Source organism: Aotus nancymaae, unplaced genomic scaffold, assembly GCF_030222135.1.
Source record: "Aotus nancymaae isolate 86718 unplaced genomic scaffold, 86718_ANA_hifiasm-v0.15.2.pri h1tg000003l, whole genome shotgun sequence".
Classification (NCBI taxonomy): Eukaryota; Metazoa; Chordata; class Mammalia; order Primates; family Aotidae; genus Aotus; species Aotus nancymaae.
In genome coordinates, this window is record NW_026988414.1 from 67,524,830 (window position 1) to 67,541,327 (window position 16,498).

General features: G+C 48.8%; 1 protein-coding gene across 2 annotated transcripts in view; it reads right to left on the bottom strand.

Moving 5' to 3' along the window:
• Nucleotides 1–201: 201 nt before the first annotated feature.
• Nucleotides 202–16,498, bottom strand: part of ANP32A (acidic nuclear phosphoprotein 32 family member A) — a 40,349-nt gene continuing 24,052 nt past the window's right edge. Inside the window, exons 1-7 of one of the 2 annotated variants that reach the window (XM_012451347.2) lie at nt 14,332–14,436; nt 8,991–9,140; nt 8,629–8,751; nt 5,659–5,857; nt 4,210–4,307; nt 1,704–1,767; nt 202–1,435 (exon numbers count right to left, since the gene is read on the bottom strand). In XM_012451347.2, the coding sequence (XP_012306770.1) occupies nt 1,374–1,435; nt 1,704–1,767; nt 4,210–4,307; nt 5,659–5,857; nt 8,629–8,751; nt 8,991–9,140; nt 14,332–14,421 (786 nt within the window). In that variant the 5' untranslated portion in view covers nt 14,422–14,436 and the 3' untranslated portion in view covers nt 202–1,373. Of the gene's footprint in view, nt 1,436–1,703; nt 1,768–4,209; nt 4,308–5,658; nt 5,858–8,628; nt 8,752–8,990; nt 9,141–14,331; nt 14,437–16,498 lie in introns of those variants that run through there. The other variant, XM_012451349.2, reaches the window with a different exon arrangement.

A 16,498-nucleotide genomic window follows, 5' to 3' on the forward strand; every position in this document is an offset into this window, starting at 1 on the left:
ATGAAGACACACCACCGAGTCTTGCTTTAAGACCAAAAGTACCCAAACTTAGTATCACATTATATATATATATATATATATCTTAAGAAAAGTTATTCTATCAGGTAACCAAAATGAAGTTTCCCCCTCACCTAGCAGTTCATCTGAAATGCATCTTGAAAAGATCAATGGCCTGTTGGACTCAAAGAAGCCATCCCCAAAAAAATTGTATAAAAAGATTTATTGAAATTTATCAATGACAAACAGACATAAAACTCAAAGTTTGGCTCTTCTGAGGGGCAGGAGAAAAACTGGTGCAGATGTTCTTTTATACAGATGAAACATGGGTTCAGAAATTACACGTCACTTCTAAAGCAACCAGAAGAGGGACACAAAAGCAAGCCTGTACATTCACTAGGAATCTGCAGTCATTTCAGATTTCCACCAGGTAAGAAAATACAATTTTGCGTTAGTTTTTCCGTGCTCGGGTGTATGAAAAAAAAACCCAGCCGACATGCAGCAACGTCTCCAGCGCTTAGGTCTGTAAAAATTTTCTAAGCACAGAAGTACATGTGGAAGAATTCTCTCATCATTTTTGTAAAACAAAGCGTTCTAATATTTTACAGAACAAGATAGGACAGTTTTTTTTTTCTTTTAAAGAAGTTGAAGTTTGAGGGTTTGTTTCTTCTCTTTTAATTATAATTACCAAATAAATCCATTTTCCTTGTAACTCACAAGCCTGCCGTTTTCAGCTCTCTGGCTCATAAGCTCTCAAGAGTCACATCAGAGTCCTCTTTGTAGAGCAAAGCCCACCACCACCTGTGAAGGGGAAAAGGGATGAGAGATGGGGAATGTCCCCAGACCAGTGACAAAACACGCCCTTAGGCTGCTATTTACAAACCAGAGCGTTGGATGCCTCTAGCAGGCCTGAGAAAAGCAGGTATCACATGAACCAAAGCAAAAGATTATGGCTGGGGCTCAGCCCCTCTTCGGCATTGAGTAACCCAACTGAGACCAGCCATGACCTTCCACCCAACCCAAGAGACTTGGGAAATACCAGGAGACATAAGAGAACTCCAAACCATCCTCTCTGAGAGTCAGTAACAAATGCTCACTTAGTGTGTACTTAGCTATCGCATTTACAGGGACAAAAACCGGACACAAAGAAAAAGTAGGGGGAAAAATAAAGAGTGGCAGTAAAAATAGTATTTTATTCCACCCCCTCCCGCCCTCCCTCCCCCCACAACCCCCAGTACACTTTTCCCCTCTCGTTCCCACAGCAACGTTACAATCAGAAAAAAATAAGTTTCAGGGGGCAGGATTGGAGGGGGAGAGGGGATATGGGTAAAAACAGTCAAATCACAATAGGAATTTTTCAAAATAGGTTATTCCACTTAGTCGTCATCTTCTCCCTCATCTTCGGGTTCTCGTTTTCGCTTCTGACCCCTTTCTTCTTCTGGAAGAGTAAGAAAGTGGCATTTAGATTAGTTATTTATCCTGCCTCTTTAACTTAACCCACCCAATTAGAAGCCAGGGGACCACTTGACTAGCAAGCTGTGCCATTCGGGGAAACCGAGGCAAGGCATCGCACAGCTGGAGCGGGGGACCTGCAGTCTTTAACAGGAGTGTCCTGCCTACTACCAGGGGCCTTGGGGTCTAAGCAATCTGAGGTCAAAGTGAAAGGGCCAGGCTGCTACCAGCTGAGAGTAAAAAGGCTGCCATACCACCAAGCTCTTCTTCATCTTCCTCGTCATCTACCTCTCCATCATTATAACCTTCTTCATCCTCCTAGGAGAAAAGACAGACATGAGAACATTGGAAATGCCCCGGCCTCGGGACGTGCTGAGGAAGCCACACAGAGCACAAAAATGCCGGGTTCACCCCCAGCCTCTCAGAGCCCCCACCAAGACTTGACATCTCAAGAGGAATGTAAAGCAGAGGTTCCTAATTTATTTCGGATCAAGGACCCATGTGGGAATCTGCAGAAAGTTGTACTCCTTCTCCAGAAAATGTCCATATCATTTATAATATTTGCAAGCAGTTTCAAGGGGTTATGGATTCCATCCCCAGGTTAAGAACTCCGATCTGAAGTCCCTGTAAGGCAGGCAGCTTTCCAGTCTGCACATTCTCTGAGGAGAATGAGTTCCCGAGCAGACTCCCTGCTGTGCAAAGTAGGCCATCCTTTCTTGCATCTGTCCTCAATCTAGTTTTGGCTTCAAGGGAAGACCCCAGTTTCAGGAAATCCAGATTCTGTGGGCAAGTACAATGTCACCCGACCCAGCCCCTTCCCTAGCTTGCAAACTTGGATCACCTGGAGAGGAGGGAAGGGGAAGAAAATTCAAGCCCCCCTGAGGACATCATTCCCAACCAGCTTGAGACTCAGCAAGGTGTACGACTTTCATTCTCAACACAGGGCCTTGCTTTCCTCTGCTCCTGAAGGTATATGCTAGTTAAATTTCTGCTTGCTAAACCCGGTTCCTGAAGTTTAAAAGAACTTGTGACAGACTTCTTTTTGTCAAGGGAAATATTCTTGTAAAATGTCACCAAAGAGTTCCCTCATCAGTCTGCTTGCTAAGGTTCTGTGTGTGTTTTTTTTTTTTTTTTTTGCATGTATAAGCTCTACTTTACTGAAAGCTGGAAATATGCAGATGGTCAGTGAGATAATTAAAAAAAAAAAAAAAAGCCCACAAAAAAACCCCCAAGCCCCACATGCTGCACGCCTGTAACAGGAAGAGGAAGATGAAACAGCTATTAGCCAATATAACTTACTGCCCTCTTCTAGGGAAACCTGTTTTACTAAGACTTTATTTGTAAAATACTCACAATATTCTTTAGAGATGAGCCTAAGAGTCCAGACCTCGGGAGAAGACAAACCCAGCAGCACAACTAAACACAAACCAAGCTCATCTCACCAGCCTTTTTTTTTTGAGACTGAGTCTCACTCTATTGCCCAGGCTGGAGAGCAGTGGCGACTTCTCGGCTCACTGCAACCTCCGCCACCCCGGTTCAAGCAATTCTCATGCTCCAGCCTCGAGCAGCTGGGATTACAGGCACCCACCACCATGCCCGGCTAATTTTGTATTTTTAGTAGAGACGGGGTCTTGCTATGTTGCCTAGGCTGGTCTCAAACGCCTGACCTCAAGTGATCCACCCGCCCCGGACTCCCAAAGTGCTGGGATTACAGGAGTGAGCCACCAAACCCGGACTCTGCTTTTCTATTGTCATTGGCCTGTGTCTCTCGAGTCTGGGCCCGCTGACTGGAAGACACTATCTGAGTGAGTCCGTGTGGTGAGCGGATGTGTCTGCATCCTCCACGGAGGGAGACAGGAAACTGCAGGGGGAGTTGGGAGGGGACACAGGCACCTTGTCCAAGCTATTGTCATTTGAAGGCTCTCCAGGTCTAACTTTTGCAATTAGCAAGAGTTGATTTAGAATTCTAAGCAAGTCATAGAAAATGACTCTGCTACAGAGAGGCTCAGAACATACAAACACAAAACCCAACACACAGTGCCAGGAACCTGGAGGAGGGTGTGAACGCCTACAATAAGCAGTCAGACACTTACCCCTTGTCAGACACTGTCCTCAAGCATTTCACTTACACCTCACTTTATCCTCTTAACAACCCTGTGAGAAAGCTATCATGATCCCTGTTTTACAGATGAAGAAACAGGCTCAGAAAGGTCAAGTAAATCATCCAGGGACACACAGCTAGCGAGTGGTGGAGCTGGGACTCGCCCCCTCACAGACCTTGTTAAAAAACTGGGAACCAGCCAATCTGTTTAGGAAAATGGCCAACTCCTGCCGCTCTATTTCCATAGTGTCACTCTCTGATTCGGGATCCAGCAGTGTTATTCCGCTACCTATCAGTTCAAGGCAGTCTTTGGTTTTCTCTAACACACAGTTTAAGTGCTCAATGAATATCGTAATTAGCATATGAATGCAAAAAGCAGAAAATGGGGCCATGCGTTCAGTGCTTCTTCACATAGAAACAAAGGCCAGGTCTACCCCAGCAGGTTGAGTCTCTGCCTCCAAAATTCTCTTCCCCTCTTCGCCTCCCCAGAACCAGCCCAGTGAAAGGTTCTCAAACAGACTCACTTCACTACCCACCACGGGGGAGCAACTTTCCTAACCAGGGCTCCAGGGCTGCCAAGGCTGATGACAGAGGCATTCAGTGGGACTGCCTCAAAGGGGCAGACGGTGGCCCTGCCCTGCCCACCCCAGCCTCCTTACCTCCTCCTCTCCACTCACGTCCTCCTCTTCACCTTCCTCCTCCTCATCCTCATCCTCCTCATCTTCCACTACCTGAGCATCTTCATCATATTCCTCCTCTGTGCAATGGAAATGGGGAATGGAAACAGAATAGTGAGGAGCTGGCTCTGCCCCCATGCAGCGCAGGCCCCTGTGGTGCCTTCAGTGTGGGGCCCATGACCCTCCCACACCCACCTAAGCCCAAAGAACACACTAACTCTTACGCAAACAGTGCTGACATAATTAAACACATCCTGAAGTGGTGCCCAAGGTAAGCCCCTCCCAAGTGTTAGGAAAGTGAAAGACTCCTTCTGGAGGTCTCTAACACTGAGACCACCAGGAAACTGTCAGAGCAGAGCAACAAGTTCTGGGGCCCGGGAAAGCGGCAAGGTCAGTTCATTTAGAAAGAGCACCTAGGCCAAACTCCTCACGTTAAAGGTGAGAGATCTGAGGCACAGAGAGAACTGACTTGTTCAAGGTCACACATCAAGTCACTGGTTGAGCTGGGCCTAGGGGACCTGGTCCCAGGACTGCCAGTTTTGGCCGCTGTCTGCCACATCAGGAGATCCCCACCAAGGCAAACAAGGTCTCTGAGTATCTTGCAAAACACTCCCAATTGAACAAGGAAAACCAAAATCCTGTATCTGAATTAATCAGGCAAGCGTCTCCATTCTCAACTTTATCTGGCCACGAAGACCCATGGGAAAGCTGCACTGTGCTGGTGGTGAGGGGGAGGGGGAGGGAATGGGAGAAGAACTCCCTTCTTTTCCCTCCTTCCTTCCTGTACACCACACTGCCGGGGAGCCCAAGAAGCTGCCTGCAGCCCTCCATTTCTCAACACTTGGGGCTCCTGAGCACCTGAGCAGTGCCCCTAAGTATGGGCCTGTGGCCTGCAACCACCAGGGGGCCCCACAACCCCTCTGGCTCCAGACCTCCTCTCCACTACAGAAATACCTAGATGGGAAAGGTGGGGTCCTCAGGCCACACCCTCCTCTCTCTATCCCCTCCCTCCCTTCCTGGGAGAGTGTCTTAAGTAGGGTCACACTATAGAAGGGCTGTAGAATCCCACTCTGGGGGCGGGGGGCGCTTTGGAAAACAGACAAAAATTGAAGTGGGGATTCAGTTGGATGGTTTTAAAGGAGTTATTATGCAGTTGGAGAATCTCAGGATAGTTCCATGAGCATGGGACTCGTGCTCTCTTCTTTCAGGGAAGTCAACCAATGAGACAGATTAGGGACTATGGCAAACAAAGCAGACAGCCCCACTCCCCTCCATAGCTTTGGAAGGAGGTAGCTGCCAGACAGCTGGCCAGCCTATAGTAGCTGGGTGGGGGCTTCCCAACACCCAGCCCACCCCACTCTGTAAAACCAAGAAGGAGCCCCAAGGCCTCAGCTGGGCCCCTGCAGCCCCAGCCCACCCCCTGCCACCCACCATCCTCATCCTCCTCCTCATCATCCAGGCCCTCCACGTAGCCCTCAGCATCCGAGTCAGGGGCCTCCTTGTCGTCCCGGTCATAGCCGTCGAGATATGTGAGTTGCGGGAGGAGCTTGAACACGTTTTCTCGGTAGTCGTTCAGGTTGGTTACCTCGCAATTGAAAAGGTCTAAGCTCTTGAGGTTTTCTAACTTTTTCTGCAAGTGGAAAAATGAAGTCAACAGTAAGTGATTTGTGGGAGGAAGGCGGGGGAACAGCTCCAGCAAAAAGGCCATGAGACAGTGTGGACAGACCACGACTTCCAGGTGATAAGGAAGCTTGGATTTGGCTCTGCTTAGCCATGGTGTTTGCCCAGACACATCACCTGTGGTTTGTGGGCCTCAGTGTCTTCATCTGGAAAATGGGGGGGTTGGACTGGAGATCTTTGAAGCCTTATCCAATGTTAACACTTTCATCCTACAATTACAGCTTCTGTCTTAACAGTGACCGACTTGAAATTAACCTGGGGCTTTGTTGGTGCAGAAGCCAAGAGGTTTGCTGCCTCTCCCTGAGACTAAGGAGCCAGGAGGAAACCAAAAGTCAACTTGAACTAACAAACTAACTCCTTCTGCATCTGATAATGAGGATGATGAGGGCACTTAACATAGCACTTCATGCACTGAGTCACTTTATCTCACAACCCCTGTAAGGCAGAAATAATTATTAGTTCGTTTCACAGATGTGGAAATGAAGGGCACAGGATTGGTAATTCATCAGGCAGCCCAACTTCAGACCTGTGCTCTTACTCTTTGAAATACTGCCTGTCAAAAAAGAACAAGAGGAAAATCCGATGGAGGATCCCAACTCTGTCCTTAGTATTTGACATGATGTGCTTTGTCAAAGATTTTTACCAGATGGGTTCTCGCCAATGTTATCCCTGTTTGCTAGTAGAGGAAACTGAGGCCCAAGAAGTGAAGGGTCATACTGCTGCCAAGTAACTGAGCTGCATTTTGACTTCCTACCTCACCGACCTTCAAGGTACCAGGTACAAAAAATCCTATCCCAGGCTAAGACCCCGATCCAAAGGGCGCCAGGTCTAACAAGGGAGTAAAGCCACTGCTCCTTGGATTCAGTGTCGGGAGCTAGGCTGTTCTCTCTTCGACCCTGCAGCTGAGACGTGGGTCATTCTTAGCAGGAGCCAAGGGCAGGGTGGAAGTCTTGACAGTGGTCTGTGTGGACAAACCCGGCACCTCCTACCAAAAGCAGCTTCCCACCCCAGGGAGGTGAGGCAACACACACTGACAAGCAGGGTGGGGGAAAGCACTGAGACACGTGTGATCTGGGCAGGGGGCAGTGGACAGTGTGAACGTGGACGTGCCTGATACCTAACAGTGATTGAATCACAATGTTTCACAAAGATTTTATATACTCAATCACCCATACATACATACACAGAACTTCAAAGACTTTTTCCTTTTGCAATGACATTACAAAAGCAAGACTTGCAGACAGATCAAAATCGTGTCTTTCTCCTAAGAGACTAGTGGAAGACCTGAAAAGAAGTTCTGTGGGAAGCATTTTCTACTAGTTGGCCCCAATGCCATCAATGGATAGGTAAAATTTGAGCTTGGAAAAGAAATGCCAGTGTCTTGTTCTGCCACACTAGCCAACAGCAAGTCCCATGAGCATCCATGGAGGGCAAGGAGTGCCTTTTGGGATAGAAACCCTGAAAACGCCAGCCCAATCTGAGGAATACCCAACCTCCCCTATAAACCCAGAAGAGAAATTTGGCAAACGTGGCCAACTATCCTCCTGACCTTTCCCTGATTCTAGATGCCTGAGGTGCTTCTTTTTTTTTTGTGAGACGGAGTCTCGCTCTGTCACCCAGGCTGGAGTGCAGTGATGCAATCTTGGCTCACTGAAATCTCTGCCCCCCGCTAGGTTCAAGTGATTCTCCTGCCTCAGCCTCCTGAGTAGCTGGGATTACAGGTGTCTGCCACCACGCCCAGCTAATTTTTGTATTTTTAGTAGAGATGGGGTGTCACCATGTTGGGCAGGCTGGTCTCAAACTCCTGACCTCAGGTGATCCACCTGCCTTGGCCTCCCAGAGTTCTGGGATTACAGGTGTGAGCCACCGCACCCGGCCTTATGAGGTGATTCTTACGTGTATATTCACAACAGGTATATTTCCTTCATGTGGTAGTATTTCCTATTCCAAAAGAGTTGTTATGTCATCAGTGACACATCTTACAGTTGATTTCCTTAAAATCAAAGGAATACAGCAAATCAGATCCTGGTAATATATAAAGTGTTGTTCCGAACATGACCTGCCCCTTTCTGGCTGGTAAATCAGTGAAGCTTGGGAGCTGTCCAAATCTATAAGGATGAGCAGAGGAGCCAGAAATGCTACCCAGGTCTCTGAGGGCCTGGTCACTGTCACACCAAGGACTGGTGACCAGGGGCTGCTGCTCTCCATGCCACGTTGAGGAAGGGCTGTCTGCACGAGGCTCTCAGTCATTCCATGGTTCTATGTCAGGACTGACTCATCTCCCACAGTTCAGAGGCCAGCGACCCAAGGAGAAAACTGGAGTCCACCTCCAGGGCCAGTTTAATTCTTGGATCGCTCCTACCTTCACAAAAAGGGACAACAAGCCATGTCCTGAACCTGAAGACATTATAGCTCAGGTTTCCAAAGCTGAGCAAAAACTGAGTGGAAAAGCAGGAGACCAGAAATTGAGACTAGGGTTCTACCCCACCTGTACAATAGCTGCCCATTCTGTCTGTGTGACCTTGGTCAAGCTATTTAACTTCTCTGGACCTCAGTTTCTCTATGGATGCAGCAGAAACAATAGCTCAATTCTGTCTCATAGCACAGCACGAGAGTCAAAGAAATTAAGCGGGAAAAGGACAGATGCAAAAGTAGCATTCGCTGACGCCAGCTCCTCCCGCCTCCTACCCCTGCAGGGAGGGGAGGGTCCGGATCACTTACCAGTGGCTCTATTGTGCTGAGGTCTTTAATTTTGTTGCCACTTAAATTTAGATGCGTGAGGTTCGGACACTTTTCTGCCAATACTTCCAGGCCCCCTGAGACTCTGTTATCGCTTAGTTCAAGCTAAACAAGGCAGGGAAAGAAAAAGCAGAAATGGCTTTTAAAATAAAGGCTCCCAGTTCAGAGCTGCCCAGCTTTCCCCAGACAGGCAAGAAGGGAAAGCAGTCTCAGGGAATTGTCTGGCATGCTGGTGCCAGCACCTGGCTTTCCCTTCAATTACGCTTTCCAAACACAAAGTAAGAACCCTTCTTCCTCCCCACTCCCACCTCCCGGCACACACAGACTCCAAACAGTCTATTTACCTTCTTAAGTTTGTTTAACTTTGGTAAGTTTGCGATTGAGGTGAGGCCTACGTTGATTGTACTTAAGAATTCCAGTTCTTCAAATTCATCTGTGAGGCCTTCGAGTTTGCCTTCATTCGACCGACTGTTGTCCAGGACAAGTTCTTTCACCTGTAAGAAGGTCGGAGCGGAGGTGAGGAATGGGGCTGAAGCGGGGGAGGAGTGTTAGAGGACTCCTGGGAGAACAGGGAGACAGACACAGGAAGCAGTCCATCATCATTCCATCACTTCTTCCAGCTTTCCGGATCACTGTGCTGCTAACGACCACACGATGGATTTGCCCACCCTGACTTCTCTGCCTTTTCAACATTTGGGTGAGAGGAGGCCTGTGGTGAGCAAAGCTGCAGAATCAGGGAGCTACTCCAGACAGGGGCCTTGGCTGGACCACAGAAGACAAACCCAGTAAGTCCTGATGCCTTTGGCAAGGTTGGTGGTCTCATTCCAGCGCTGTTCTGGCATTCTCCCAAAACCCACATGCACCAGCCACAGCACTGTTAGGGACTTCTGGGCCTTGCCCCACCACCCCAATGCCCTCATGAGAACCCTACATGCCCGCTTGCTTTCATCTACTCCTACCATCACAGCAGAGCTTCGAAAATAAATGCCAGTGTCTTGTTCTGCCACACTGGCCACCAGCAGGTCCCGTGAGCATCCACGGAGAGCAAGGGGGCCACTTTTAATAAGGGAGTAAAGCCACTGCTCACTGGCATTCACAAGGCAGAACCCACGTGGTCTGCCCCAATGCAGGGGCGGCAGACCGGGGGCTCCTCCAACTCTCCTCTACCTCTAGCCCAGCACTGTCCAACAGAACTTACTTCAAGGATGGAAACAGACTGCACTGTCCAAGACAGGGGCCACTAGCCACGTGTGGTCACAGAGCACTTGCAGTGCAGCCAGTGAGACTGAGAAACAGAGCTTTTAATTCTATTTAATTTCAATTAATGTAGGTGCAAAGAGACACAGGTAACTATTATATTGGATAGCACAGCTCTGGACTTTGCTCTTCACGGTCCAGCATAGATGTGGAAGGAGAATGGAATGGAAACCTCCAAACCTAGGATGGGTCCATAATGAAATGCTGAAGTCAACACAATCCCAAAGTCTGTCTTTGGAGGCACCTCTGGCCCTGTCTTTTCCCCATTCAACTCTCCTGCCCACAACTTGCGTCCTAAATCCTTAATTTCTAATGGAGTAGAACGAACTGAAAAAAGTCACCTTCTCACAGGACTGTTACGAGGTAGACTTAAGGTGAAACTTAAGGTAGCTGAAGGTGAAACTACAGGTTTTAATAAAGAAGGCAAAGAGATAGGTCGAGGAAGAGAAACCAGGTTGCAGGCACAAAATGACCCTGGGAGTAAATAAGGGAGACCCGGCATGTGGCCCTCCTTCCAGGCAGCTGGCCCACAGTTCTCCATCCTGCCCCAGAGCAGTGCAGATTCTGGGAAACCTGGCCTCTCTGGACTGGAGAACACCTTAAAGGTGATCCCTGCCTGCACCTCGTATCTGAAAGAGTCCCTTCAACCCAGGACACAGAAGCCCAAGCTCCCTGCAGCTGCCAGGAAACACTTACCAGTATCAACTAGATTTGCTGCCTCCCTCTGACTCCCTTGAACTTCCTTTCACAGGCCCTGATTTTTCACCAATGGGTCACATGGCACAAGCTCATCCTTCTCTACAGCAGTCCTGCATTGTTCAAAGGGTTGCTCCGGCCCCTCGGGGCGTTTTCTTCTTTTCGATAAGCAGCCAGGCTTTCTAAGCAGTCCCTGTCCAGGGCTGCTCCTGCTCCTTTGAGCATGCCAACTTGCCTAGCTTCTTCCTACTGGGCCCAGAATGACCAAGTGCCCCTCTTACTCAGGGATCTCTGGGCCAAGTAGAGATATGGGGGAAAGGAGATGGAAAAGGAGTTCACATGAAGCCTGCTCTGCCCCTCCTCGGCCCACTCTTGCCAGTGGGCAGAGCAGGGAGCACTGGGGTCCATCTGGATCTCAGAGTCCTGTAGGGCCCTGCAGCTGCCTTGACTTCATTCTTCAGTGGTGGTTGGAGGCATGCCGCTCCGCCTGGGACAGCAGCAATTTGTGGGTTTCATCTGGCAGAGACCATAGAGTGGGAGAGCCAGGGAGCACAGCCCTCTCCTGGAGCTAAGGAGCTCTCAGCCTAGGAAATGGTCACCAAAGCCCACCTTCCTGTTGGGTCTGGGAGGGGGAGGTTCAGTCCTTTCCCACCCGCTCAGTCCCTGAGATCCAGATGTCCAGGTCAAGCCACCTTCTCAAGGTCATGGCAAGAGCGCCTGGGAATAAATCCTGTGAGGCCTTCTGCCCTAGGACAGGAAAGCAGTGTAGAGCCAGGAAGCTGGGCCTTCGGGGACCAGTGCAGATGGAGGGAGAGTAACTGTACTGGGGGAGGGAGCCATCGCCTTCGTGCAGTAAACACTGGAGTCACATGACTCACAGTCTTCTTTAGTAATTGGTTTCCTTGGAAGGCCCTGGGAATTCTTGAAGCTCCACCAAAGCAACGCAAATATGAAAGGAGATTCCAGTCTACCCTCAAAGACAGCAGGCATGCGGTTTTTCTAGATGGGTCAATGGCTTCTCCTCTTACTGCCGTTAGCCAAGGAGAGGAGGGCCTCGGAAAGCAGTGCTGGGGAGGCCAGGGAATTCGTCCAGGAAGTCGGCCTCCTTCCTGGAGAGGCACAATGCTGCCTACCACCCCCTGCCCACAGCCCAAGGGGCTGCTGCTGGGGCAGACTGCCTAGGAATGCTACAGATAGACATAGGTTTGAGAGTCCTGACGAGGCCAGTCCCCGGCTTCTACCATTGCACCCAAACTGGTGGCCTCTCCTCTCGAGGACAATATGCAAGCAACCACTATTAATGGTTTTATTAAAAATAATGATTGCATCTTTCTTGAGTACTCACTAGGCACACTCTAGGTGCTTCATACACAGTCTCGTTTAATCCCCATAACCACTCCTTGGGGTATGTGTTGGCTCCGTTTTAAAGGCACATCTGAACTGCTTATCCTAAAATCCCAAAACAAGGTCACAGGAGGGTGTCCACTGCACCCAGGTGGCTGGTGTTAGCCACAAGATAAGGGGGGGGCCCCTGATGGCTTCTTGGGACAGGAATCTTGGGCACAAGCTCTCCTTAGACCCCTAAGTCAATTCTACAAGTTCGAAGGCTGTGTTGGGGCTCAGAACACATGACCCCAATGTAAGGGGTTTTGGTGTGCTGAGTACTTTGAATTATAGGAGATTGGAAGGCCTCAGAAGCAAGCTCTCTGTGACTTCCTCCTGCCCTCCTGTCTCTCACCCTCTCTCCCTAGAAGTCAGAGAATCCAGAACTTCTCTTCCCCAAGGCGGGCCACGAAAACTAGAATTCCTCTTTCTCAAAGCAAAGCTGAGAAAGGCTACTCTCTTCTCTCCCTTCTCCTTTGAAGACCCTCATTCCAGAGAGGTCCTGCCCCATATCTAGGAGAAAGGAATGCTACACAGAGAGGCCAAGAAGAATCTGAACAGGCAGGCTTTGCTGGGTTCCCTCTCAGCCTACACCCCTTTGTCCAATCACATTTCTTCATGCTGTTACTATTCCTCATCAAATCTAAGTATAAAACAGGCAGTTTCCCCAGGTCTTTGGGTCTTCTCTGAAGGTTCTCATGTCACTTACAACTTTGATTAAATAAATTTGTTATGTTTTTCTTTTGTTGTAAGTGTTGGCCGTGACTCCTATGATGGGTGAGGAAAGGGATCACACCTTTCTGCCCCTACAGCTGTAACTGCTCCCTTTCAGCTCCTCTTCTAACTGTTCCACCAGCCAGGTGGGCACCACCCCCAGAGGTCTCCGCTCTGGTTACACATCCTTAGCAACCCAAGCACACAGCCCAGCCCTGCCCTGGCTCAGATGACGCTGCAGGAGCGGACAAGGATACAGAGAGGGGCCTGGGACCCTGCTTTTCCCCAAACAGCAAGAGGCTGCTTCCACTTCCTTGGGAAATCCCCATCTTTTTAAAAGTGAGGTCTTCAGAATCCCCACTGTTTCATGCGGGGTGAGATGACAGAGGGGAGGGAGGGGCCAGGGCTTAGACCTGAGGTTGCTGATACCACCAAAAAGCCCAAATCACATGGGGGAAGACCCACTGCTTGTTGTGAGGTGAAGAGGGGTCCCAATGGGAGCAGCAGGTGAGATGTGAAGTACTGAAATACACCAAACAGCACAAAACAAAAACACCAGCCCAACAGCTGCCTGTGAAAGGCATCCCATCCTCCTTCCTGCCTGCCTCCACATAGGGCCACACTTTCCTCGTGCTCCAGTTTCAGAGCCTAGACCCACCCTGAACGTCTGCTACAATACCAAACCCATTTCCTCTGTACTTGGCTCTAACCCTTCCATGTGAAGAGTACATCCCTTTTCCATCCAGGGTGTGTTCTGCTTTAAAAAGAAAAAAAAAAATCAAGGCCCACTTCCCCTGCCAAGTCCTGGGTGTGAGCGAAGTGCAAAGTTAAAATTAAACTGAAAATTTGTACTTTTGTAGACTCTTTCCCAATTCCACCGGCCATTTAAAAATATCCAAATGTGGTTACTCTATCTAGTTGAACCGAAATTACTCTGCTTGTATCAGAAGCTTTTCCAACACCCCGAAAAGAAACCTACACAGGTCCCAATGCTTCATTCCTCAAGTGAACACCTAAAAGAGGCCCTCATATTCATGAGAGAGGTCAGTGAGGCAGCACTGAAGGTTCCCAAGATGTCAGATCGCTGGGGCTCCTGCACTTCCTGAAAAACTTGTCTCCAAAGCAAAGACTTGCCAGTCATTTTTCACCAATGGGACCTGAAAATTCCACAATAAACACAAATACGTTACTGCTCTAAGGAACAATTTGTTGTTTTAAAACTGAAATCATGTCTTTACAGATCTCTCAAATTTGACCTTTCCTCTCTATTCCCAACATTGTAGCACTGGCCACTGTCACCTCAAGTCACTTCAAGCCTGCTTTTGCCTCCAAACCAGGTCTCTGTGGTCAGGAGGCAGCCTGGATTACTGGGGACAGGACTCGACCTAGAGGGCAAGGACCCAACTGGCTCAGTGATCTCAGCTCCCTCCCCCAGGCCTCAGGCTTCTGCCTCTGTAGAAAGGGGATGATGAGATCTGTTTAACCTATGAAGGGTAAACTCCAGCCCAGAAAACATTCCTGGCTTCTCACTACCTTGGGAAAAATTCAACTTTCTACACATGACCTCTAAGGTTCTCCATTCTCGGAGCTCCCTCCCCTTCATCCAATCTCGGCACCCCCATCTCTCATTCTTACCCTACAAATCCAGTTCCCCTCCCCAGGAAGCCTTCTCCAGCCCAGCTCTGTGCATCCTGGGGCACCAAGGGCAGCTGCTACATGAATCATTTAATCGTGTATTAAGCATCCGATCCTCCTAGAGGTCAGGGACTGTCCTTCTCTATAATCAGCCTAGCAGGGAGCAGAGACCAGAGCAACTGCTTAACAAATGTCCTGTTTATTGCGCCAGGCATAACATTAGGTGCCGGAGTCAAACTGTCGTGAAACGTATTCAACAGTATTCAACAGAATAAATGTTGGATGAGCCCTACCTTTTATAAACAATACCAGTGTTTCTTGGAGTCTTTCTTGTGCCCCAAGACAAGCACAAGCCCCTGAGAGGCAGATCAGCTGTGCACACTCTCCACCCCCCGCCCCCCGCACCTGACTGACCCAGGGCTCTGCACACAGGTCTGCAGCCCTCTCTACACGGGACACGCCTGTGACATTGTTGTCTGAGGGGACACGGAAGAAACAGTAAGCCAAGGTTGGGGTCCTTGCCAGCAAGAGGTGTGGTGGCCGGCTGGGAGGAGACAGCCACCAGTAAACAACTCCAGTCCAGTGTGCCAGGTAGCAGGACCAGGGCTGGGCCAGCATGCATTCTTCAAATGCCTCCACCAGATAGAACAGGCACACTAAAGGCAGATGAGGGAGACCCAGAAGGACCAACAGAGGAGATACACTATATCAAAAGCTATAAAATGAAAAACATGGAGCCTCTTGCTTAAAAATTATTAAGAATTTCAAGACAGTGACAGCAGTGCATTAAACCAAGTGCACGCTGTATGCATCACATGCCTGCGAAGCTTGCCCTGATTAAAGTAGACAGTTTGGGCCTGAAACAGAGCCCTTTGAAGGACAGGACCAGAGAGAAGGAAGCTCAGAGTAAGAACTGCTCCTTCTTTTTCTAGTACTTCCCGAGGCAACACGGAAAGGTGGACAGAAGGCAGGCTCTCGAGTCAGAGAGAACTGGCTCCAGTTCAACTTTTCTTCTTTCTGGCCAACTTACATCTCTAAGCTTCCGTTTCCTTTAGTGACTATAATGTCCATCACCTAGGGCTGGATTAAATAAGAATGTACTTAGAGCATCCCCAGCTTGGCAAAAGCCACATGCCTTCCCCTTTATCCACGGACATCTTTACTGTTGTGTTCAGTCCAGGCACAAGAATGGGAACAAAAGGCAGGTTAGCAGATTTGAGTCAACTCATCTGTCTGTACGGCTTCCTTACAGAAAATGAGAGGCCTCTCACCCTGTTGGGGAACCAGGAACGGTGTGCTCAAAACAAGCCCCTTTGGATTTTACATCCACACCTTGTTTCGTTTCTCACACTAACCCTGACCACCCTTGATTGTCTTTTCCTTCACGGAGCAAGAATTCAATAAATATTTGTAGCTTTGGTTTCAAGCTTGTCAGTCCCTGACCAATTTGGTTTTCAGGTTCCAGTCTTTGCACACAAGAGAAGACTCATATCAAATTGACCCTGTGTTTTTGGTGCTCGTGGGTTTTAAATAGGTCAGCTTTTAAATGGGCCATCCCCTGTTGCAGATCCCATTTCAGCTAGAAGGCCAAATTGTCTGAGACACCAAGGTTTTAGACTGGGGTTATAGATGCTTGTCACTTTGTGGTTTTAACCATAAAATCTATCGTTTTGCTTAACAGCCAGTGTGGCAAAACCTGCAAAAGTCAGTCAGGTTCCATGTTGGGGAAAAGTAAAAGCTCTGGGAGAAAAGTTAGGCATTTCGAAAGCTAGTAAGGCCTTAGGGATCTCCTAGGCCAGTGGCTTTCTACATTTCACACCGTGGCTCAGTACATAGGTTTTTACGTGTATGCAGGCATACACAACTGAAAACAAAACTTAACACTTGCAATTACCTTCTTGTATTACTTAAAACAAAATATGTCTAATGTGATCCACAGTCTACAAAACTTTGGTGAAGCTCAGCTCTCTTTTTCCAGAGGAAGAGGCAAGGTCCAGAGTTGGGCCCAGAGTCACCATGAGCTGGGCTATTCATTTCCCCGCAAGACACACCACCACCAGGGAGTGGAACTCACGTCCCCAGTGGAAGACCATGAAATTAACAGATCATCCATGTAGCTTTCAAGTTGCTGCTAACAGGAGGCCTCAATAGTAGTAGACCCAGATCT